Source organism: Chaetodon auriga, chromosome 11 (assembly GCF_051107435.1).
Source record: "Chaetodon auriga isolate fChaAug3 chromosome 11, fChaAug3.hap1, whole genome shotgun sequence".
Classification (NCBI taxonomy): Eukaryota; Metazoa; Chordata; class Actinopteri; order Chaetodontiformes; family Chaetodontidae; genus Chaetodon; species Chaetodon auriga.
The window spans coordinates 10,243,668-10,270,454 of NC_135084.1; the positions used below are offsets into that span (position 1 = coordinate 10,243,668).

Consider the following 26,787-nt stretch of genomic DNA (forward strand, 5'->3'; position numbering starts at 1 on the left):
GCGTGAGCACGGAAGCTGCATGGCCGTGATTCACTGTGACAGCACCGCCTGGCATGTGAGGACAGCAGGCCAGGCGGGCAAGGCTGCTGGCTTTGATCTTTATTTGCTCCCCCGTCTGTTTTGCATTTAAGAGCCGTGCTGAGCGCGAGGCATTGGATACACCTTGAATGGCTCAGGACCCCGTCCACTTTTTAAAGACCCAGGATCCTTTTTCAAAGCTGAGGGGATCCAGGACAGAGAGGGATGATGTTTGAAGGGGAATGTTCAGTGCTGAATATGTCAGAGGGTCTCCCGGCAACGCAGATTAGCCCTGATGAAAAGAGGGCGCTCCATAATAACACATGATCAACCCAGACTGGTGTGAGTATGGGTGAGGGGCAAGGTGACATATATCTCCCTTCAGATGGACCTCAAGATCAAACTGGGGTCAGGAGGCCTCACAACAAAAGCAAACATGGGCGACACCTCCCCAGCCAACCTTCTGCTGCTCATGACCCGTCAGACACATTTTGCATGTAAGTGATGCCAAAAGACTGTGACATCTTACACCTGAGAGGCAAACCGGCTGGATCTCATCAATAAGTGGCCCCATCCCACCACCAGGCACAATGCAGTGACAGGGAGGCATCTCTCTCTCTCTTCAAACCGGGAATATATTTATCCCCCTCAACATCTCTACTGCACATTCCTCTCCGACACTACAGTGGCCACGATCCAGACCCAGCAGCTGGACTTGCGCTAGAGGCTGATATAAATAAATGGCCTCTCCAATAAGAGCGTTTAACAGCATGAAGAATCAAATCAAGACAGCTCAGGAGGAGAAAACGATTGGAGAACCAGTGGAGAATGCTTTTTGGGTAATGTAATCCATACTTTTCAAAAGCTGAAAAGTCAAAAACAAAACAGTGGCTCAGGAGAGGAACATCTTGTGTGTGGGAGGGTTGCACAGCCCATATTTTTAACAGTCACCGAGGCTCCTCGACAAACAAAGACTTTCCCCTCTCTCCTGGTGAAATGCTCACAAGCCCTTCCGCAGAATTCTTTTCGCACTCCAGTTACTGTCCAGCATGTCATGTATTCACAGACTCTTCATTTATGTATTCATGCTGTCTGTTCGGGCCGACACAAACTGCTCTCCTCATAGCAGTGAAGGTCTCTCTTGGGAAAAGGCACAGTTGGAAGAAGACTAAAGATAGATGCAGAAATGTAGCAACATAGATTTTATTTACTTTTCGAGCACTGTGGAGAGCTGTGCACATATTACCATTTCAATAGCTTATACCGTTTTATATTAGATGCATTTTCAAGTAAAGAATAAACAAGCTCTATCAAGGTTTTGTTGAATTGGAATTCTTAGTAGTAACTGAGTGAAACCGCAAAACCAGAGAAACTGACTATCCGAACAGAAGTATCAATTTAGACCCTTACTCCTTTCAAGTACAATTCTCAAAAGCACCATTTCATGGGCTTGATGCATACAAATTAGCATTTATCTATCCTTTATTTAGCAAGAATATACATGTCTCTGTCAATGTGACTATAGAAATATAAATTGTGATTTTTAAATGAGGAGTAACAGTCGTGTTTGGCGGTGGGGTCAAATGCTGCTACCTGAGCACTATATGTATGTGTCAGCAATCACTCTGGAAGTGCATAGCTTCCTGCTTCTTGATCAACTCTACACCTGTCAGAGAACAGAAAGTGGTTTACTGTAGATTTTTTTTGTTCATGCAATAGCTATGTATTCACATCTTAAAACAATCAAAGCAAAGCATTCTATGGCTGAAATGGTTATAAAATTCATCATGACCTAAGATGCACGTTATGCTACATTATACATTATGCTGGAGGATTAATAACAATATGTGTGTATGAGTACATGGAAGTCGATGTGTACGTGTTAACGTTGTAAATAGCTTTTATCATCACTGTTCAGCTCTCACAGCTATAAATGCTTCAACAATTATTTTGAGTAGCAGGCATTCCACAAGGTGCAATCTGACATCTTTTTAAACTCCAAAAGTACTTTAAGAACAAAATAAGTCTTGCATTTGAAATTCCTAAACATTTGAAAATAGTCACATCTGTTCAGCAATACAAAACAACATCAACATCCACCCTGTTTTCCTAAATCTTAGCTTATATACAAAAGGAAGGATGCCACTTTCAGTTGGAAAAGAGTAACAAAGAAAAAATGGTACATCAAGGCAATGGTGCATCAAGTCAAATCCAGGTGACACTGGAGAGCTTGGGTGGGTGGGGTGGGGTGGAAGGGGGGTAAGTTGGCATAGAGTACATGCTGGAGGCAGACAGGGGCAACGGGAAGTCCTGTAAGTGCACTAAGTAGAAGCTAACACCCCTCCTTCCTTCCCGGGCACCTGTTAAAACAGCTAAAGCTTATTACTTCTGGCATTACAAAGGTGGTGGGGCAGTGTGTGTGTGCATGTGCGTGCGTGTGTGTGTGCGTGTGCGTGTGTGTGTGTGTGTGTGTGTGTCTGTCTGTCTGTGTGTGTGTGTGTGTGGGTGGGTGGAAGAGTTTGCATTGGAGCACTGCTGTATTCCTGAAGATGCTCAGAAGGAGGACAAATACAGCTCACTCCATTAGTCTGCACACACCTCCCTCGATGGCCAAACACTGTCCAGGAACAGTCCCAGGTGGTAACCTGGATATGTGTGTCTGCAGGCAATATAAGAAGACACACACACAGAGAGACAGACACAGAGACAAACACACACACACACACACCATGAGAAAATCATCCAAGGAAAGATATACAAACAAAGGCAGGGCTACATGGGGAAAAGGTAACGCTAACAGCTCTTGGATTCCTGTAAAATGTCTGGTTTTCACACCGTAAGTGGAGCAAACATGAAAAGGTGAAGGCATGGATGATGATGATGTAACATGGTTTTAAGTATTATTAACACTGTTCGTGGGCATTAAGAAATGAAAAAAGCAACATGTATAAAAGAGCAGCAGGGGTGTAAATGTGTTGCTAAAGGTACCAGAGAGGAGATCAAGTATAAGCCAGGAGGAAAGACATCCATCAGATGTAAGGCTTATCAGGTGCACTGCACAGGCACTTCTAACACTATGAGATGAATTCCACTGTGGTGAAAGCTGAGGTTTAGCATTTTTATTAGACTCTTTTGTGTCTACACTGGGACCGTCGCTGTGCCAACATAGTGGTCTAACTGAGATGAACAAGGAGGCTATGTTTTTTGCTGTAGTGCTAATGTCAGCCAAACACAGCTCTAATGTGTTTATATTGCTGTATACATAGAAAAATGACTTGTGGGTTGCTGCATTAACAGAACGGCTGTATAACGATCGTGTTTCAAATTGTTAGTGCATAACTGAGGGTTAAATGTAAGACCATGGACCACCTCATTCAGGTTTCTACTGGATGTTGCCAATTGTTATGGTCCCCCAGAAGACGTATAGAGTCCCCTGTGAAGGACCTCACTCAGAGTCACCAGGATCAAGACTAGGACTAACTAGGAGACAGTACCAGGAGGCATTGCACCTGACAACACACAGCTTATGGGGGCACCCAGACTCCACACCCAAAATGAAGTTTTTTACTGCTTGCTTGGCAACTGTGGGCTTAGTGTTAAAAAAAAAAAAAATATATATATATAGTTTAAATAATATCACAGATGAGGGTGACACAACCAAGAGCACATAGCACAGCTACTGTTGCATCATGAGCCCTAAAGTCCAAAGATGACATGTGCATATTGATAGAGAGACAGAGTGAGTGGACAGGGAACAGACTGCTAGTGTTTTGTGTTCAAGCAGAGACACAGAGGAGGAGGGAAGAGGCAAACACAGCTGTGAAGACGGGAGTGATACTTCAACCAGGGGATCAAAGGTGACCAACTCTCCTTGTGCCAATAACGGCTGTCATCCTCCTTCCTCTCTCTCCACGGAGGGTAGCACTGGCTCCAGCCTTGGGGGAAGAGTCTCTGCACTTATTGACCAGGCCACTGAATTGGCCTGACATCCCTCCTCCAGTCACAGGAGCCTTCATCTCCACTGGACTTCTTTTTGTGTAGGCTTGGACTATGGCCCCTGGCACCCCAAGGGCAGCTGTCACTACAATGGGACAACAGCCAGACAAGGCCATGCACACATGGCAACACTCTCAGGGGCTATTATGCCTCCAGGACCCCTCTCTGGGTTCATCTTCTGCCCTTCATCTTCTAAAGATGAGGTTAAAGAGAGGCCTTGTTTAAACTGTTTTGAGTGACCATGTAATGGTGACATGCTAAATGTTTTCCTTTTGATGTCTGCGTGTCAGAGGGAAAGAGCTTTGCAACGTTCTTTCAAATTCCTACTGCATTGAGTGCGCAGCTGAAAATACACTACTGGGTACAATTAGAGGCTAGCTGTATGACTTCATATAGTTTGGAAAGAAAACTGTGTTGGACAATGACACCATGCGCACTAACCATGAGCCCGACATGCAACCTTACGCCACATGTTAAACCCTTAATTTCTGACAGAATGAACATCAAGAGTGAGTAAGCAAGACTGAAAGGCTTACTAAAGTAAACAAGTGAGTAATTACACCACCACAGCGCTAAGAGCATTGCATGCCTTTCACAAGCTATGGAGCTACTTCATAAGTCCACGTTACAGGGAGACAGCAGTGAGGATGAGTAGTGCTTCAGGCTCAGGAGTCACACAGCAGATGTCCTAACACTTCTGGGACATCAAGTCTGGTTAGCATCACACAAACAATGCTGTGCCCCTGTATGTTAACGCTAAATTATTAGTTCATATTGACACAGTGTTTGTGTCTGCGCTGTGAAAACCTTTGTTATCACTCTGCTTTCATATTTTGATTATCAGTGTGCAGCAGGTATTTGACGGACAGGACACAAAACTTTTAAATGGTTTGGTGATGCAGCTCAATTAAATTAGCAATACATGGTATAATTAGCAATTACCGACAATAGCAAAGTAATAAGGGGGTTGTAACTTATCAGGCAGCTTTTTGGCTATTTCAATTGCTGATAATGACCAAAGAGTTAATATGATGTCTGTCTCAACCCCTCCTTCAAGGCCTATCATAAGTCCAACTGAGAGTACAAATTGACTTGTTCAATGAATTCCTGTGGTGGGATTCATGTTTACACAAGCAGTGTAAACTAATTAGAAAGTCAGTAGAGTTGAAAGAGGAGAAAACAAATGAAGGATTATGATAGCGAGCATAGATAATCAGAAAAAAAAAGAAGACACGCAAACCTACAGTGAGCCTGCTGTCAAGCTTGATACCCAGTGACCGAAGTGACCACATGACAGGACCACGGCTGAGTCGAAGCATAATACGAAAAACACAGTTCCATTGTATCTGTCGGGCAAAGACATTCTTTGGTGATATGAATGTGTTTAGGAGCTAGAGAAGCCACACATTAACACCACAGTGAAGGCCAAAGGATAATTTTAGCTCTACGACTATGCCGCTGTTTGTGTGTTGTGGTTTTCAAATTCTTTTCATTAAAAAAAAACAAAAAAAACAAAAAAAAAAACAATTGTATGCTATTTCGTCTCCATGCAAGATGGATAATAAAAACAAAATGCTCCATAATAAAAGACATTTGTCGTGTAATATACAAAGCAGACAATAACCAGGAGGCCTGACTTGCATGCCATTTGATTTTCTCTGGCCTTACACAATTTGAGCAGCAAAAGCTTTATAGTGGTAATGATGTCCAGGAGGAGGGAACTGAGCCACGGTGGTGGTGCTGTGGATCCTACACTTCTCTTTCATCCATCCAATCATGAGAAACAATAAAACAATAGTCTAACTGTTTCAGACGTGCCGCCACTGGCCTGTTCGTGCAGCCTTATGTAGCTCTGTTAAACATGGCTTGATGTTCTGATGTCCTATCCAGTGCAAACACAGGTGAGCGTTTGAGTAAAACCAGATGCTCTCCCTCCGCAGCATTGCTGCTTTAGAGCTATTTCACAGTCAAATGTCAAAAGGATTAGGATACAGACTCAGCTTTCCACAGAAACAACATCTGATTGAAAAGTAAAAAGAAAAAAACACAGAGGAGCTGCCAGCACAGTGTCTGAAAAATTGGCCTGACATTCAACACATTTTGGACTGAGCTGTAGCACACTTCACTGTTCTCCTGGATTCATGATGCTGTCGTTTGTCAGACAAAATATATACGGTAACGTACAAATCTGAGAAGTAAAACACAATGAAAGAGAAGTAGATTTGCTACAATATAAATCAGGTCTGACCTCTGTCCTAAATACTCCTGCTACTGTGTATCAGCCCTTTCATGTTCTTATCACAGAAAAACAGTGGAAGATGGGCTCTGACTGGCTGGTTAGAGACGCCCAGTGGGATGCTAATAGGAATGGGAGGAATGTCTGTAGCATAGCAGCTGAGGCTGTGGACGGCTCTGGCTCTGTATGCAATCTCTGCCACTCCGCACTTAAAATTTGTACATCCTTAAATCAGGATGAATTATTCAGGCAAACTATTTAAGTGCAAAGGGAACACCAGTTCTTAGTTATTAGGTTTTCTTCAGCAAATACTTAAGACAACACAATCAAGGAAGTTGTCACTGGATTGACTTGTTATGTACTGCCTGTCCTGCTGCTCCAGATGACAAAGATTTGATGCTTTTCAGGAGGACTGAGTTGGCAGTTTATCCACTGAATGTACACTGCTCACATCTTTCACCCAATGAGCAGAATGTCCCACAGTTTTGATGTCTGCCATCAAGACAGTGGACAAGCAGGTGCCACCTCCCGGGCCTCCATGGCACACAGACCACTCTCTAGACTGGGTTTACTGGCAACAGACATTATGGCTGGAGCCTGGTCGCATGAAGGTTCCCATCTCTGGCTTTTGGAACTTCACCAGACTGGAGAGAAAACAGATGTTCTCTATGGCATGGCCTCCATGGATGATATGTTGGCAGTGAGCTGGTGGGTAACTCTGGGCCCAGCTGGGAATCAGTGGGTGAAAACTTGTTTTGTACCCAGCATGGAGCCATGAAAGACAGGACAGCCAGCTTCTCTGGTATGCAGATGGTGAGAGCCACGAAGGCACATGGGAGCCTAGTAGTCTCGGCCCCACAAGCTGCTCAGCAGAGCAGTGTGAGGTTAGGTGGAGCAGCTGCGTTCTTGGTTGCACTCTCCAATATCAATGTGTCACCAATGTCCCGTCGAGCGGAAGTCGATACCAATTCCCAGAAGATCCAGAAACCACAACTGACAGATGATATTCCTAGATCTGGACCCACTGACCACATTCAACATTCTTTCATGATTAATGAAGCGGTGCCGGGTGACTCGTTCACTGAAGGCACTGGGTTTTTCAGAAAAGTAGTTAAATGATAGTCGGGACAATGTGGAGAAATTGGCATCATAATTATTTGCCACCAGTAAGACCACCCTTATACATTATATAACAATATCAACAAAACAAAAACTTACAAACAAAGGCAATGTTTGGACATTGAAAGTGTCCCTGAGCAGTGCACAGTTCACTGTGTTCTGCTCACCTCTTTACGTTGGCACAGGCGTGAAAGGGGAGCTTGCATGCTCACATTCCACCACTAAGCCCAATACACAGAGCACATCTGACAAGTATGCAGATTGACACTGATATCCCCAGTGGTGCATGACTTTCAGTAAACTTTGTGGTACTTTGGGACCAGGTAGGGCCAGAGAGGGGGAGTGACGAGAGAGATAGACCCAGAGACAGGGGAAAGGGACGGGTGCGGGGGCAGGGAGGCAGGACGGAGGGCAAACACTTTGAAACTTGAACCAGGCCCGAACAACAGTGCCCTCTCTTTATACAGAGTGACAGAGATACATTAGCCAAACAAATCAGTCTGAGCTGGGACTCCATTTAGAGCCAGGAGACCGGGGCATTACACCCTGTTGCTCAAGAAGCCACACATTCAAGTCACACATTGCAGAAAGATCACAACGCCAACCTCAAACACTCATGATGCAGAGATCTATTGTCTGCAAAACTGTAACTGTAAGGTCTACTTAAAGGAGTTCTGCAAACATCTTTAGTCCCATAATCCACAAGCCAAGGTTACCAAGAGTCTCCATACAAAACAAAACAGCAACCACTGGTGGTGCAGGGGCAAAATTCTTGCCTACAACCACAGGGACCTGGGGTTTAGCGTGGTTGTGCTTTACAGTGACTCAAAAACATTCAGTGTTTGCAGGAGGCAAGTCGGTGAGGGATTATGTAATTGTCGCTACACTAGCAAATTCTGCTGGTTGGGTGAGTGAATGGGAGTGGTGGACATAGCGTAAACCTGTGCACTACACCTTCTTGGTACAGCACATTGCTGGCCGATGACAAACAGCTACACCTTATCTATCATGGCCCTTGTCTCTAGAAGACACATGGAGATGGACTAACCCCAGTTTACTCCAGGTGCAACACACTGACTAAACAAAGTTAGAATTCAACAACTATCACAAAACTGGCTTTTAAATTCAGGGAACAAATATCTTTTTTTGGATCAACATGCTCCATGAGTAAAACAGATGTTAACAGTCCTGTTTCGTGTGATCTGAATTTCTGAGGTTTACGAGGTGCAGAAGACAAATAAAGACTCTCAAATTACCCTAAATCCCCAAATTTCCTCCCAGATCACTGTTAATATTGTGAAAGCACAAAAACTATAACTGATATATTTTTCATTCATTCATCAAATGGACAGTATATCAGTCACTGTTATGATAGCGGACATTTACTTGCCAAGACAGCTGAGCTGACCAACATGTCACACACCCAAATAGGACAAATTGAGAAGAATTTAGAATTCCATTTGTGCAGTCTGGTAGAGTTTATAAATGTGCCACAGAAAAGAAGAGATTCAGCTTCAAACTAATGGAACTGGTCAGTGATGCATGAAAATGATACAGGACACTTTATGAACTCTGTTATGAGCCTATGTGCTGTGTTAAAGTTTTGTTAATGACATGAGGATCATTACATTCCTACACAACCTCCTGTAACCGTAATTGAATGTCATTGCAAGGCATTTTGCTTGTCTAGCTAATTTGGAAGCTCACCTTTGCTTTGCTATCTTGGGCAGACATGTAGCCAACACACATGCTCTCCGTGGTGTGACTCCATAGGAACTCCACTGTGAAAACACACAGATAGAACCGTCGATTACAGGGTGAGCATGAGAAAATCAATGAACATAAATCCCTGTTTATATATTTAGACTATAAAAAGAGCATGTGGACAGAGCAAAGCTGTGGGAAGAGAACAGACTGATGCTAAATGAAAGTTCAATTCCACAAAATGAACTGAAATCAACAGAGGTTAAGTCTGGCAGGTGACTCAGCATGCTAAACCGCGGTAAACTCTGAGCATGCATCATGAAAATATATGACCTACAGTTGTGACATAACTGCAGAGGAAGGTAGAACTTGTGAGCTGGAGCAGAAACTCAATTACAGCACTCCAAGGATGTGGTTGACAAACTGTTTATTCTTGTAAATCAACACAGGGCCCGTTGCAGTACACAGTAATCTGAGGTAGTCCGCATTCTGTACAAGGGCAACGGTCCATAAACGGCATCAGGGCCCGTACATCACTGGGTAAGGACTACTTTGGAAAATTTTAGAGTTCAAGTGGACAAGTGGCTCTTCACCTGTCATTTGCCATTATGGTTGATTTGAAATCATCCTGTCCTACACTGAAGAAACATCTGCTCTGCCTGGCCACTGAACTTGAACTCATCAATTGATTTCTTTGGAAGTGAGGGTTCAACACACATCATGTTAAAACTAGTACAAAGGGCAAAGGGGAACATTTAAACCCACAAGTAAGTCATATGGCCCGAAGCAGCGCCTGGTAGAAAAACCAGATCCACCAATCCAATCAGCCAAACTGGGCAGCATTCAGAGCGCCTCCATTTGTCTGAAGATTAGCCGTTGATTCCAGAGTGGGAGGTCTGTGTTTGAATCTGAGATGAAGGGTGTGAAACCAGAGCCTGATTGTGCAAAGTTAAAACACAGACCACCCGCTAGGAAAGCCGCAGTGCCTCCTCCCCCTCCATCTGATGATTTTTAAATATTAACAGCCAAACCTTCGCCTACCGTAAGCTGTGGCGCGGAGGTCTGAGTGTGATCAGGCTTGAGATGATTCATGTCTTACCCAGTATACCCTGAATATTTTGAGATGGCGGAGCTTCCACACATCTGCAGCAGCGCAAGACAATCACTCCACCCAAAACACGGTCTTCGCTGGCCAGAAAGGGTGAGCCTAGACACACAAAGAAAACACCACACTTGAGATGGCAAAATGAGGCATAAACATGGCAAAGATGGCAAGTTCCTCCTCATACAATAAAGTCTCTTGCATGCCTTTAGCTCTCCACCCTAACACATCCAACCAAGGATAACACATGAAAAGACGAGACAAAACACAGCCTTCTTAATCAAACGGCGGTGATTTATGAGAAAAAAATCCTTCCATTCAGGTCGTTTGCCTTTGTGGCCAAGTTAAACACCTGAAAGCAATTATTCCGTCGTGATGTATTTATTTTATTTAGCAGACTGTTCAATAAAAAATATTTCACTCCATTTGTATGGGCAGGTTTTTAGCACATAATAGGTTAATGACAGGTGGTGTCATTTTTAACTCCTCACTGTACACACTCCTGTAACTCAATATCAGAAAAACCTCCAGCTACAGAACTCTCAAAGACCTTTGAGCTTTGACAAAACAAACCCAAAAATCTGTTGTGTGGAATGAGAACCTTTCCTGCTCCCTGACTAAACTTCAGAGGAGGCAAACATGAATGAGGTGCTGTGTATACAAAAAAAAACCTTGGATTGGCTGATTGGTGCGGGGGAATAAAGGGGAAAAAAAAAGGCTCAGTTTGGAAAAGAACAAACTATAAACAGCTACAGCATGCCTTGAAATGTCACAACACGGCAACAACTAATAGAAAAACAGCACCAATTGGTACATTTGATGAAAAATTTTGTTTGTGTCTGCATGCCGTCGGTTCATTGTTGCATTTCACACAATTTTGGTTCCATGTTGTAATGTTTCCTTCACCCTATAAAACACTTTTTTTGGTTGTAGCTTGGACAACATTCACACAGAATCCTGGTATTTGTTCTACATTTTAAAAAGGCTATTAAATTCCTTTTGTTAAACATTCCATAATAACTCTGACATGTTTGCATGTTGTAAACATGAGAGCAGTTCAATCATTGCCCTCATGTCCACCATTATTTGACCCTTAATAATAAAATAAATGAACAGGATTAAGACAATTTGGAGCGTGGAAATTTGATATTTGTGTGTGTTTGTTTGGCAGGTGCATCCGTATAATGGAATCGACAAGGACTGATTGCGTGCGTTGTCATCAAAGATATTCTATTTAGAGAACCTGACACATGTATCATGGCATCTGAGCGAGAGGCCTCCACATCACAGACACTGTCATCATCGCTCTTGCTAAGGCAGATTTTATGGAGCTTTGTTTCACTTAATGTGCGCCTTGAAAGGAAACAACAGAAGAATTAACTTGAAATTGATTTCATCCAGCCCATCCAAACGTCTCAGTGTCCATGACAAAGCCGAACTGGGTCGGACTTCTAAAGGAGGCCAAAACAAGGCAGAAACCACCACATGTTTCCACATGTCCTTTCTTCCTGCGCTCTGTCTTCTCTCAGCTATCCCAGTGGTCATTCACAGGCGCAGCAGACACACTTAACAAGACTTTCTAAAACTGACCACTTCTGAGAATATGGCCAAAAAATTACATCTTCACATGAAACTTGAACAAAACAATTCCAAAATTGTCTGTGGCTGTCAGCTATGATGAGTGGAACATTTGAGGGCCCTGTTTAGACAGTGAAAACGATCCATAAATCAAAACGCTGTCCTGATTCTATTATTTGCGATGTTTCCAGTTGTTAGCTCATTCCTTAAGTCGTGCAACATCTGTTTGTTAGTTTAATTTTCCTCGTGCGTAATTGTGTTTCTTGCAAACATGTGCTTGGCTGACAAGTGAGTGTGTATGGAAAGGAGTGGGAATCAGGCGGCATGTGGGTGACTCACTGATAAACTTGGTTTGCATAGCCTCCAGCAGCGCTTGGTGGGCATCTTCAGACTGCATGGCAGCGGAGCATTCCCGTGCCAGCATGGTGCGAATCAGATGCTCTCCACAGCCTGGCAAAAGACACACACCCATGCCTTCAATCAGAACTGCACCAGGTCTTCAGTGAGTTAGCTTTGAGAGTCGTAGCACATGCAGAAGAAAGCACTTACACCCAAGAATCCAAGGCACATTAAAAAAAAAAAAAAAAAAATCAAAACATTGGTTGTGTATGGTATTAATCATATCTTGATATTTCACATCTTGATATTTAAGTGAATTTTAAAGAGATCAGTATGTATGAGTGTTTCCTGATTACCATTTCTAATACTATGCTTTGATGTTCAAAACTTGTTAAAAATCACATTTGTCCGATATATCCGATTATTACGTTACGTAATGGAAAATATTAGAATTGAAGGATTTTCTTTTTCAGCTCGTACAAAAGATTTATTGCTACCGCAGTCATTTAAGCAACTTCAAGCTTTATTATTTCAGGTAAAGATGACAGTTCAGAGGGGCTGCCAAGTACAGCTGCTTTGCTCAAGGGCACACTGACAGTAACTGCAGAGGGAGGGTTTGTGTTTCTCATTCAGTTGCCCCTGCCCAGATTCCCAGCTGGTCTGGTAACTTGAAACAGCAACCACCCAGTATTAATTCCACTGCTGTAAACCCTGTGCTCGAGCTGGCTCACTGCTAACTGCGGGATACGCATGCATATTACATTCATGTATAATCATTACACATTTGTGCATCAATTTTATCTTAATAGGTTTTAAATTGACATGTTACTATAATGTGTGTTTGTACAAACCTGATTTTCTCAGTTAGGCTTAAATAGCCAAACACCAGAAATGTATTTATCTAAATGTGGAGGATAAATGGGAAGAAACTATTTTCATTAGATCACTGAGTAACGGTGGGGAGTTACGGCCTGAAACAGGAGAGGGGAGATGTGACTGCACGCCAAATGTAAAAACAAAACGGCAGCACTGAAGTTGTGTGTGAACATTTTATTCATACCAAAACCAAATCCTCTGAATTAATTCAAATAAAATGGGAGGAGAGCCAGCACGGCGTGCTCCAATTAGTTTCAATTAGCACCTGAATCTGTCTGATACTCCTCATTTATGTGGCATGTGGTATACAGACACATCCAGGGAGAGAAACAAAGCATTTAAGCAAACCAGGAAACATAAAAAGAATGGGCAGCCTGTACAAATGTCTCAGCTTCCCCTCGATCCATGTCCAAGTCAAAACATAGCAGGTGTGCTTTTTTTATATCTTTGATAATATTGTACTTACTGTTGAAAGACTAACAGTAAAACCAATACCAGGCTGTTTCTGAGGATAAGACAGATACTGAATGCATGCTGCAAGCTTATAGCAGGAAAAATACTCAGGAAAAAGACAAGAAATCTAAAAGTGAAAACAAAACACATCTGGCAAAAGCTCCTGTGAAAACCCATAAAGACTGAAGAATATAGCCTTGTTGTTTCTGTAAACACAAATGAAGGTCCCATAAAATATCAGGTAACTACAACAAAACTGAATGCAGGTCGGTAACTGTGGAGACCAGATGCCTGGTCTTTTTTAACAAGAGCAGAACGTCGGATTGGCCAGGTACCGTGCCTTTTGTAATGTGTTTACCATAAACTGCTCCGTCCCAGGGGACCTGGGTATTATGGCGGCGCAAACACAGCTAAAGTGGAAGTACAGCAAGAGGCCCAGACTAAAGCAGCAACTCAACAGAGGAGAAGTGCAAAAAGAAGGAGGCCAACAAACGGAGACACGGTACGTGACAGCCAACAACAGCGAGAGAAAACAGTAAGGTCTGTGAGCTGTTCTCTCACTGGCCACAGCAAAGTAAAGGCCAGGCGAAGCAAGTCAAGGCATATAAAACAAAGAGCCACATGAGCCGCATCTTACACAACAGACCAGAATGAGGGGGTAGGAGGGGGGGGGGGTGGATGGGCCGAGTGGCGGTCAGGTGAAGGGAAGAAAGAGTGACATATAGGGTGAGGATCATAGTCCTCGTGGCAGACTGAAAATGACTGTTTTTCTGTTTCTTTTGATGGGAATGCCTTTCATGTTAGGAAATTAAAAGCAGGTGTTGTACTGGAACACACATTATGTGCTCCATACCCAGAAGGAGAGCTTCTTTTTTTTATAGTAACATCAAAGGCAAAGCCACAATATAGGAAATAAGATGAGGTGAAAATACATAGAGCACACATCTATACATTTACTGGGATAAATGATGAACAGTACGTTACCAGAATGGATGTCTTATACTGCTTGTTTAATGCATTAAAATGCAATAAATGTGTTGCAATGGGTCGGACTAATCACTTTTCAGCTGCAGACTACAAGTCACACAGTAGATAAAGGAATAAAAACCATGGGGATGCTAATGTTATCTATAAAAGGGATTTGCTTCAATGTCTTGTTTCAGTGAAAGGAGAATTTCTGAATTTCCAGACAGGGGCATACATGTTTCCGGGCCTTCTCGACAGCAGATCCTATATTGGGCCTTTCAGGATAGTGGTTATAAGTCCCTAGAATTGTTTATATAAAACAGCGGGGTCAGTATAACTGTCTTTGTTGTTACACTGCCCTAAATTTCTCACTGATTGCTGGTGATCATACATTCAGACGAGCTTTAGCGGAGCAAAATGCTGGCTATCACAGTTGTGCGAGCACATCTGACTCAAGCTTCAGCCTGTCTGATCGAATCAGTTCATCTGCACTGAGATGCATTAGGCTACAGATCCACATCAAAAGGGTTTAATGCTCCCCAGAAGCTATGTCGCAGATGTCTACACATCTTAAAGCAGTAATATAGCCTCTCTACCTAACATTGCTTTCACCTAAAAGAGGCATGCACTCTCATTTATGGAAATACTAAGGCATGGTTATATACATTGTATAAGTATGTTGAAGAAGAATGCAACATGTTTTTGAGATAGCAGATTGGTCTTGTAAGGGAAGGACGTCTTTGTTCGATTGAGTTAAGAGCCAGCGCTTCAGGAGATACCCTTCCTGCTCCTGTGTGTTGACAGCAGAGGATGAGCGGAAGCAGGAAGGTGGCTGCTATTGTTTCTCTACGTGCAGACTTGAAAAGGCTGAAACTTTTTCTTTCTTTAATCACAAAAAGGCTCTTGTTGCCATTAGTGATGAGAGTTTACTTTCACTGGACAGGTTGGTGCAATGAAGGCTTGGGCTTAGCTCATTCAAGCAATTAGTCTGTCTCCTCAATCATCGTCACATCTTTCTTTCCAGCCACTTGAGACTGAGAGACAGGTGAGTTGCACCTGACTGCAGTTAAAGTAGGTGGGAATTTAGATCCAGACCTGTTGCCACACATAAACATTCAGTAAAGCCAGAGATTTTAAAATGAGTCAGATTTCAATCCAATCATCTGGCACCATCCTGTCTTTACTCTACATCGTGTTCTAGTTTATACTTCTGCGATGCAAGACGGGGAAAGCTTACCAGACGGACATTAATCTTGCAGCATTAAGATTCAAATCTTGTCTGCCACAGCAAAGCTGAAAAAGCAAGATTTTGTTTGTACACTAAAGTGACTTAGATCATCCAGCGTAATGTTATGGCAAGTCTACATGACACTAAGCACCATGAAATTTTTAACTTTTGTCATTTGTACAGTATCTGCTCGTCAAAGGGCCTGCTTTCCTGCTCAGATCCTGGCATGAACTTGTTGGGTGCATGTCAGATTATATTTTCTCTAGAAGTGTCAGAAGTCCCAAACTTGCTTAATGGTCTTTTATAGTTCTTAATTTATCTGGACACTTTGTGTCATCTTTGTAAGGCTAATAAAAGATGACTGAGGTTACACTTGGTGTTGCAGGGACTTAATAAGCTAATGCAGTCTTTGCAATTTTTCTATAATTGAATGTCTATTTTAACAGCATCGGTCTGTGTGATGAATGTGATATGACAGCATCTGAGGTAGTCAGAACTGTTTAAAAAGCTCTGGTTTCCAGTGACAAATTATTGATTGTGTTTAAACCTTGATGACCATAATCAAGCACAATGAAAACCCAGAAAGACTGATGGAGTGGCTCAGCGTTCCACCTCTGCATGAAGAGAAACAACAACTGTCACCAAGTTCCTCCAACTCCTCCTGAAACTGACAGTGCAGACACTGCAGGAACGGAGAAGGACAAGCAGTCTGTGACAGGTGACAACTATGAATCAGTACTGTGGCAGAGTCTGAGGAGGGTGTGGGGAGGTGGAAGAGGAAGATCTACTTACTATGCAGGTATTGTACTCAATTTACTGTAGATATTTCAAGGGTTAGTGAAAGCAGTAGCGAAAACAATATTTAATGCAGATCTAAGTCGAATAACAGGTGTCATCTTCATGAAATATAAATGAATACACTTAATTTAGAAAATTATGGGGGTTTTTTTACTTTCATTTAGATTTAGACTTCATTAATTAGCTCACATGAAAAATAGAAACATGGTAACATCACTATCTGATCAATGTGATATGTGATGGTGTGCCGTGAGTATACTTACTTCAAATACTATAACGCATCATTAATGCATATTTACCAACAACAACGGCAGCTCAATTATGAAGAGCAAATATGCATAATTATGGAAGCCCTGAGAGGCAAGTGAGAAAAATAATAACGGTGATCCATTTTCTGTGTCTGAGCTAAATTGATTTCAGTCCTGTGTCTATGACTTAAGAACAGGTGGAACACATGGGTTTGCACAGATAATCTTTTTAAGTTCCTTAATTTTCCTGTCAAACACGTTGGGAGAAAAGTTTTGCCAGGTGAAAAAAAAAAAAGTGATTTGGTGTTGTCGTACTTTTTGCCACAAGTTTTTACCGAGATCTTACCTACCCAGAAAGCCTTCTGCCAGAAAGCTTCAGAAGCTTTCTGGCGGAGAAAGAGCGGAGAATGATGATTCAATCAGCTGAGGAAGTAACTGATGAGGATCACTCAGCAGGAATGGTTGGAGGTCATCGGAAACTATTATCTCCCTGAGGCTCAATAAAAGGCTCACATCAAATATCTGTTTCTGATTCGTATGATCTCCAAAAGTAACATGTGGTAAACATGACCAGTGAGAGGAAACGTCACACTCACAGACAAACACACACACACGTACACGACTGTGGAAAAGGTTGTAGAAAGTGTGCCATGGTATACCTGAGGTACTCACTGCTGTAGAGTAAGGGTTCATACTACAGCCGTTTTCAGCCCAGCAGCCGCATCCATAATGAGCAGCCTGAGAAAAGACAGGAGAAGAGGACACTTATAACACCAAGGAGTTTCACTGCTGTTTTATTTCTAAGATTTCTGTACCAAAATATATCTAAAGTCTCAAATAATAGCTTTGAGGAAGGCGTGCTCACAGCCACATAAAATAATTTTAAATCTCACTGCAGGCTGGGGTGGTCATCTCAGCCTAATTTACATTTCCACGTCGTTAGCTACACTAGAAGAGCCCACCACAGTCACGACTCTATTGCCCTGAACTTTTTAACAGGAGTGTTAATGAGATTAAGGCATTAAATTCAACTGATTCATTTGTTCCGTTGCTGCTGTTAATGCAAAGTCATAACTTCCTGTAGCTGCCTCAAAGTAAAAGACTTCCAGCACAGAAATGTTTTATTGGGATATGTCGAGTTTGCTTTAACGTGTAAAAATGGGGCACAGAACACGAGGACGATCAGAGCAAATTCTCCGGCGGTAGGTCGCCTCATTAATTTAGACTTCAACACCAGAGCCGTGATGAAACGATGAGCGTCTGTTTCACTGTCACTTTTTACCCAGCCGTCCAATCACAGGAGGGGCAGGACTAGCAGAGCAACACTTCAAGCTCCTGCCCATACGGAGGGACTCCTCGCACCGTTTTCAGCAGCAGGCCAGGCGTTTTCAGCTGGGAGAAAAACGCACAGGCCCGGACTGCAGCAAATGAGCCGACACCGAATTTGTCCAGCAAATTTCTGCTGTCAGTCCGCCTGGTGCAGACAGTTTGGCTGGCGGCTTGTCCTCTCAGCTGACAGACAGACAGCTGGTTCTGAGTTCGGAGACGGTCACACGGCGGTCGGAATCAGAGCGGACTGAACGTCATAGCACTTACGCGCCGCTCACATCTCGCTTTTCATGTGGATTCCCACTAAGTCCAATATACAAAGGATTTTTCTGCTCTGTTGTGGTTTCCACCAAATCCTAAGAAAAATATTTGAGTCATTGGCTGCTGGATGTTCCGCTCTCTTCGCAAGCTCGTCACTAACTTTGTCTGTCTGCTGTTTGGTGCGGGGCAGGCGATACACTATGGGTTTGGCACATGCACCGGCTTTCTTGCTGAAAATGACTGCCTGCAGAAAATGACACATCATACAGAAAATGTGTGGGCTGTGGTAATAATTCTCTGTGGGTTTCTAACTACAAGCGAACCCTCTCATGATACACAGTCATTTCACTGAGTTTTAATACAAAAGCTATTTGTTAATGCTGTTTTCAAAACATTTTTTTTCCCCAACTTGGTTTAGGCTGTCAACAGGCGCGCACCTTGAAGTCAAAGACGTTAAGCAGGAGTTGGGGTTTTTCTTGTTTTTCAGTTGCTATTATTCCCAACAGCACATCATTATAAATTGACACAAATGATACGTAGGTGTACACTAATAATTGTGCTTTCTAGATATAGCATTGTACAGGCTTTGTGTTCCAGAATAAATTAGAAATGACACATTATAGTATAAAATATTTAAATAATAATAGCTGTCTCAAAAAAAAAATGCCTGGTTCAGTCTGCATGCATCACTTTAAGAGGCTGTTTTGTGGATAAAGACATGGACTACCTGGCCAACCCTGCCGGGATGTTTCATGGCCAGGCCTCCACTGGACACCGCTGCAGCTACATTCCCCTCCAGGTCTACCACAACGGCTCCCACTGTGTCGAGGCACCCTGAACCATTTTCCTACGTCACAGTGAGGAGAGGAGTCACATGAGGAGAAAGAAACAAATATATACAGATGGACGTTTTTAAATGAGAACTGTTCCCAAAGGAGGATTTCAGGGAACATAAAGGAGGAGGACGCGTTCACATTCTGAAGCGGAGACATCATCTTTGATTAAGGACGTTTCCAAAATTAAGCGTGTGCTGCATGAATTTATGAATCACTCTTCAAATTTCATTAAAATGTAATGTTCTGATTTCAATCAGCTCTTTTTCTTCCCTGATTACAGTTTGCTTTGGAAGTGGCTTGTTTGTGAACCATCATGACTCAGACTGCATGATAAACAGAGTTCTACAGGGGAGATGTGCAAAATGGCATCATGACACATGATCAGAGCTCTACTCCTACCAGAAACTGAAGATCTTCATTGAACCCTGGACTGAAAATCCAGAGTAAAAAAAAAAAAAAACTGTGTTTCTCATTTGTCTTATGCGCTCCTAAATCAGGCCTGTTTCCGGGCTTTGGAGGCCAAAAGGATCCGGAGCCAGCTATTTCGAAATGCTACAAAGACCATCCTGTCATTACTTATCAGTGTCCGTAAATGAAAAAAATCCAAAGTAAATAACGGCTGTGAAACTCACGGCCATTTTTGGAATTACACTGATATGTTTTAGATTTCCCTGAACAACACTGCAACTACACACCATCATGAGACAGGTGCCTATACTGCACAGAAAGAAAAGACTGGAAAGACTTTATTGCTTGGCAGAAAGACAGAAGCATAAAAAGAACATTGTGTATGAACATTAAAACCAGACTTGCTGCAATAATGCTTTTTGTTGAAGCCACAAGACTCTAATAGCCATTCTTGATACAGAAGAGGCTATTTCCTGTCAACTGACTTGATGTGTCAATGACAGAGTAAAAGATAAAGATTGATACCAAATTTCTGTAAGATCCCCTAAAACTGCGAACATGCATGTGAACAGTCACGGTGCATCAGTTGTGTCCAAACCAGTGGCAGCTGAAGTGCATCAAATGGTCACATATTAATCTTGAACAGGTCAAGCAGTTTTGTGTAAACATGTGAGAGAAAGACGAGAGCAACTCCAACCTTACGCTCTCATTAGGCTAACTAGTCATTTGACACCAAAATCAATCATTTAATCACTTGCCCGAGTCAACAAACAGTCCATCTTAGCTGTTAGTCTTTCTTTTCATGGATACATCGTTAATATTGAGAATTGATGTGACTGAATTACATAAACAGTAATACTGTTCAAAAACAGGCCCAACGAAGCACATCGGGCTGTTTTACTCCATTTAACACAATTTACATCAGAACCAAGACAAACTCTCCCACCCTCCTCTGTGCTGCTGCCACTCCTCCTGACTGTAGAGCAGGAGTCTGCTCTCAGCCACCGCTCTCCACATGCCCTGCTCAGGGCACTGAAACTTTGCACCCAGTCTTGTCAACAGTTAAATCATTTCTTGGAATCCTGCAACCTGGTAATGTCATTCATTTTGATGACAACGTGAGAACGTGAGATCATAACTGGCAGGATGTATCTTGATGTCTTAGTCATTAACTTCCTTTCTTGAATAAAATATAATAGTCTACTTGATGTTTTTTAAATTCAGTGTGATGCCATAGACTCTAGACTGTGGAGTGGGCTGCAAGCATGATAAAACAGACACCAGGACCACACCAATTTCAAGTGATGCAGCTCCCATTCATGTTGAATTCTGTCTAAGAAATGTATGATTGTAATATTTTATACTGGGGAAAACCACATGCTTTTACCGCTGCTACTGCTATCCCCTCTCACCTTCGTAGGTCTTAAGTCTGATTTTACATGTCACAATTTGAACACTACATGTCTTTGGTGTCTTGCACTCACACTCTACTGTCTGCTCCTTTTCTGTGGATCCCGCCATTGTAACCTTATTTGACAACACCTGTTGCTGTGAGAAAGACCTAAACCCCTTTTTGTTGCATGATTCTGAGGAATTAAACTAGTACTTTAATGAAATATAAACAGCAAAGTCGATTAAAGTGAAGCAGCTTTATTTTTTAAGCTTACTGGACCTCATTCCAGCGCCACATGCAGGCACAGTGGCACTTTGCACTCCACATGGGGGTACTGATTATTACATATGGTAGAGGGAAAACTACTACACAATCAGCAGAAAGGGGTGGGTCCAGTCTGACTCTAGTGATGCAGGTGAGAAAGGATTAGCTTGATGCCATCTTATTTTAACACAATACTCACATTTTCACTTGATTGTCGTCTTTTCTTTGTCTGATTATGTCCTGTGTCCATTTTTTCTGCCATCTCCATCTTTCGCTTGTTTCTCTTGTACGCAGACAAACTGAACTCTGTGTGTGGAAAAATAATATCAATCTAATGTGGCCACATAAGCTGACATACATGTTCCATAGGTTGTTTTTTGTTTGTGTTTTTGCTGTGCTTTGGTTCAGTTTTGCAGCCAAAGAAGATTTATTTCTTAGATGAAGCATATTTCTGAATCAGTGCAATGAAACTCACTGGTGGCCATTTTCTCTGAAGGGCATGGTGGTATTCCATGGCTGACTGCCCAATCATGTGCTCCTCTCCCCACTAAAAAGCTGACAAAAGACAAAAAAAAAACAAAAACAAAATGTATATCCATAAAAGTGGATGTGGTCACATTAATGCAACATTAATTAATAACCATTATAATCACCAGGGTGGTATTCTGCCAGCTGATAGTTTCCCTTTCTGTGCTTCACTCAGAAGACGATTTGCAACTAAGACTGGGTTCTTAATACCTGAGAGAAAAGTCAGAATTATCACAGGGGAGCAGTTCATTCCATGTGATATTATTACAGTGTAAACAAACTGAGACACTCAGATCATGATTAGATTTTGCAAACAAACAGTAATACGTTAGCCAAATCAATATGGGTCAAAGAATACATTTTAAACAGGAACAGAAGATTCATCAAATAGAGATTCTTCCTCTTTAAGTTTCTTGGTACAGGTGAACTGAATATGCGTCCTGCTTTCTGTCTATTGTTAATATTTCTTGTGTTCATTTTCACAGGCAACGTATTCATTGACTTTATTGTGCAGTATTTTACATTTTCCGTATTATGCTTGGTTGCTTTTAGCCTTTTTAAACACATCCTACTGAGATCTTATGAAAAACACAGGTTGGCAGGTATAGTTTTTATATCCAAGCCAACAAAGTTTCATTCCTCATGTATGGATTTTAAGGCCAAATGTTACACGATGCAGACATGGTAATAAAAACAATCCGTTGTCTTCTGGACTAAATGTTAAGTGCCAGCTTTCACCTCTGGGCTGTTTGGAATAAATCATGTGTTCTTGCAAAAAAATAACAAAACTGCTTTTGTTGAAAGCCTTCTAGGAAAACTCTCTGTGAGTATGCTGATGTGTACATATTAACAGCACTTCTTGGTTGCTCTCCAAGTAAAAAGTGGGTGGTCCCCATTATAAGGATTTATGATGCCAATTCCCTCTAGTAATCTTTCAAAAAAAAACAAAAACAATGCTCTGAGATGGTTGAAAGTAAACCAGTAAAACATGTGACTGCTAGACGCTTGACTCATTGCCATTTCTTGCAGGTGACTGAACCTCAGGGTGACGACGTAACACTTTGATATAAACATCAACGAATCAACATGAGCAGTAACTCACCACTAATAGCCCCGACGGCGCCATAATGCAACGACTTCCCATCCATGATACTCGCGTCACATTCAATTTCCCCTGACAAATTAAGGTTGGAGCCCATGCCCGCATTTGTAAAAGGAGAGTCCTGAGAACAATTAAAGACAGGCAGAGTCTAAAATATATTTGCGATGAACTCTGTTGTCAAAAGGAAAAAGTCCTACTGCAAGACAGAAGTCAATATGTACTGTAGTTCCATATTCTTAAATCATCAGCTTACAGAATGACCCAGTAAACTAGACAATGAATGATATTTAACATCATAAATCAAAAGCTGCAGCTGGTGAACTGCTCACTGGAAAATAATACCAATCACACCCTGAAACAGCGACTACATGCTGTTGTTGTCGTCATTTATGATTTCTGCCAGGGACAGTAATCCTGACATTGATTTCAGGACAGAAATGGTAAAAAACTCAGTTCTTTGATATTATCTGTGATGCATTCTGGGCTTTTGTGCTGAATCGCAGGTTGAGCAGGTTTTTGGCTGATAACCAGACGATGGCTTTCTGCATTCACACCATGTAAGTAACTGTGGGAAAGGGTAATACTGAGAATAACTTTCTGCGACTTGTATTTATGTATACAGTATATCGCTACTCTATCTTAAAAAAGACACGGGTGCTTGCTGCACCACACATTTCCGCAGCTGCAGAGAGCTCATCAGAAACATTTTTCTTTATTCCAACCCTGCCCTGAGGCGAATCGCCCCTTACATCATCCAACAGGATGTACGTACATGCATCAGAGGCTGAAGCAGCATAAAGCTGTTTTGGATAAACACATACAGATGTCAAATTAAGTTTCTTATCCTCATTATAAGTTTTTTCTATGTTGTTTTTAGTCCAATCTGGGCCAAATATTTCTTCTGCAGTATGTATGTGGCTGAGTTAAAAAAAAAAACCAAAAAAAACAACTGATTTAATAAAGGTTGACTTTAAACAAACATCAAACATGGATCATAATCAACCAACCTCAAGTTCAACCAGTGCTGCAGTCACTGCTTCCACTGCAAGTGCTCCAGCTTTGAGCCGGTCCACAGCCTGCAAAAGGGACAGAGATAACTTGTTGAAAGACCAACAACTTAACTTTCTCCATGACAAATACTGTTTTCAAGCCCGCACATAATAAAACTACAGTGCATCTAGTGGAGTACATACTGTATGTATCCTGCTAACTAACAGAAAAAAAATCTAACTGAAAATAGAAACTCCTTGCAGAGATAATTAGGATTCAAGCCTCATCAAAAGCTCATAACGGGAGTTAAAATTAGAGTGAAAACAAGCAATAAGGATCCTGGATTGAAACATTAAGTTTGCCTTGTGTATGTGTGAAAACGGACACCGTCAGCATGCTGAAGTTGAAACAGTGTGCTGTATATGAACGACTGCTGCCATGAAAGCAAAAGACTCTTTTTAAAAGTGAACTATTTGGCTTTAAAAGTAAAGTACTACATCCAGCGGAAACTGGGCACAGCTCATCACCCATTTAGCACCATTCCGATCGTAAAGCAAGGGTGACGGCTGCTCTGAGTGGTTGTTTTTCAGTCCTATGGATGTAAGGAACTTGTAAGGATGGAAGTAACAATGAATAAAACTAAATAAAAGGACATTCTTGACAAGAACCTGCTTTAGAGAGCCAATGAATAAAGACCTCTCTTCAAACAGAAAAATGATCTTAATACAGCCAAACGAAAACTGGAATGACTTCAAAACAAGCACATTAAATTGCTTGTGCGGTACTGCCAAAACACAGATTGGAATCCCACTGAAAATATACGGAAAGACAGCTGTTCACAGATGCTCCCAATCCAACCTGAGCAAACTTGAGCAAACTTCTGACAAAGTGTAGGAGCTAATCAAGCTGATACAGATGACTTAAAAAAATGATAAAAGTTTGGAAAACATTATGCACCAGGTCAGGCGTTTGAAGAGAAAGACAAGGTTACTCTACTCTACACATTTGTGTGCAAAAATGTAGTTGAGGGAAGTTAAAAAAAAAAAAAAAAAAAAAAACACCTTTACAGTATTTTTTAGCAACTTTTAGTTACCTAATTTGTTGTCATGCCCTCCAAATAGATTAAAGAAATACCTTTACTAACATTCCATTAAGAATAAGTCTGACAAGGTTACGTTGCTTCTTTGCACACGCCCTGTTTACGACTGTGACACCCATAAAGTAAACTTACTCTCTGGCAGGCTCTTTTGCACACATGCTTGTACTCCTTGGCCTTAGATTCAGAATGGTATCCTGCTCCTGAAGGCAAATAACAGCAAACAAAGTGTTTGACCATTCTTAATGTGTTGATGGTTGACCTCCTCAAAGCAGAAAACTACATTAGGAGACAACATGGGGTGCTGTTTACAATCTGTTGGGAGACTTTATGAGGTGTGGTTTACCATTTCTTTGTCATAAACTCTTAATTGTATTTGTTAATTATGACATGCACATGTACCTGCATGCACTAAAACAAATCCACCAACAACTTTTGGCTTCTGATTCTTCCTTGACTCCTGTTTTTTGGACCATGAGTTGGTCAGGGGAGAGGAGGGTTGCTGCTCTTCGGCAGAATTCATTAGATTTTCCATAACCCCTGCATAACTTGACAAGCCTATCATGGCCTATCAGACACCGGTATGGAAATCATTTTCACGGCACACCTGTGACAGAAAAAAATACGTATATATTACCATTCGGGGACAATACAGAATAAGATTTATCCTATTGCAAAACAACATGGTGGTTCGAGGCTATGCACTACTGACAACACAGACACTGATACAAAGTGGGCACTAGACACGTTTTCACTTGAACTAACACCACAGCAGCAGCTGATTATACTGACAATGAATTAACCCCCTGATGGTAGAAATAATGAACTATTCTGCAGATTCCTTACAATGCATACACAAATCACTGATCACTTACCCTGCAGCACTATCAATAGTCTATCCATGACGTTACATTAATCCTGTTACTAACTTGGGTACGAAGACCATGTAACTAATATCTACCTTGTAGCTAACGGTATCTAAAAACATGCTGCTCATAGACATGATTGAAGAGAACACAAATCAAAGCTTGCACTTAACATAACATTATAAATGTCACCCATTTTGTTAACCTAAGTTGACGTTATCAACTTTACAAACAATTCCTGTTGTTTACGTATCGTTACGCATGTCAGTTTAAAGCTTGTGTTATTAAACGCGCGCATATTTCTTATGTTACGCGTCTATTTAATGAATAAAGAGGGATCGTACATTAAATAGGTAAGTTGTTTCAAGTCAAGCTAACAATCTTGTGTTGTCGTTAGCTTGTTAGCTAACAGCTTGCTAACATACCAACCAAAACAACCTCAACTTACAGTTTTCAGTCCTCTTCTACAAGCGACGGAGCAGCCTGCCAACCGCGACGTTACCCGACATGTGTTTAATGCACATGCACGTTTGCTGGACTCATAAATGTAACTGAGACAAACTTTGCTGTCACACACACTTTCACTCTGTGCTAACCACAGCTAGTTAGCCAGAGCGCACAAAAGTACTTCCTGGTTCACGTACACGTTGCTAAGGAAGTGCGTTCAGTGCAAACATTGGTGCACGTGGGTGAAGCTGCACAAAAGAAAACCGAGATATTGCTGAAGAAATAAAATACAGTTACACTTTTTTGTTTTGTTTTATTTTATTTTATTGTGCCTGCTAACATGCAGACATAAAATACATGTACAAAAACCGAAGATATTTGGAGGAAAAAAAAAATCCGTAATTCATGAACCTAAAATATGAAACAAAAGTCTACATTTTTTTACTTCTTGTTACAACTTACAATTTAAAATCATCATCAGTACATATTCAGTGTAAAGCTGAAAAGTGTTTTGTTTTTAAATATTTGACATTTACATTTTTCTTATTATTTAAGATGCAGTTATGATATAGGCCAGGATTTTACATTATGGGGCATCTTAATTAA

General features: G+C 41.6%; 1 protein-coding gene across 1 annotated transcript; it reads right to left on the reverse strand.

The window, feature by feature from the left end:
- Window positions 1–1,205: 1,205 nt before the first annotated feature.
- tasp1 (taspase, threonine aspartase, 1) lies at window positions 1,206–26,374 on the reverse strand. The gene is made up of 14 exons (XM_076743419.1): window positions 26,183–26,374; window positions 25,271–25,475; window positions 25,004–25,071; window positions 23,790–23,858; window positions 22,783–22,903; window positions 21,806–21,890; window positions 21,628–21,707; window positions 21,352–21,458; window positions 18,979–19,098; window positions 17,321–17,399; window positions 12,093–12,203; window positions 10,173–10,280; window positions 9,077–9,150; window positions 1,206–2,677 (listed from the first exon to the last, which is right to left on the reverse strand). Exons 2-14 carry the CDS (start codon window positions 25,431–25,433, stop codon window positions 2,594–2,596), a joined length of 1,269 nt encoding a protein of 422 aa, XP_076599534.1. The 5' UTR covers window positions 25,434–25,475; window positions 26,183–26,374; the 3' UTR covers window positions 1,206–2,593.
- Between the last annotated feature and the right edge of the window lie 413 nt (window positions 26,375–26,787).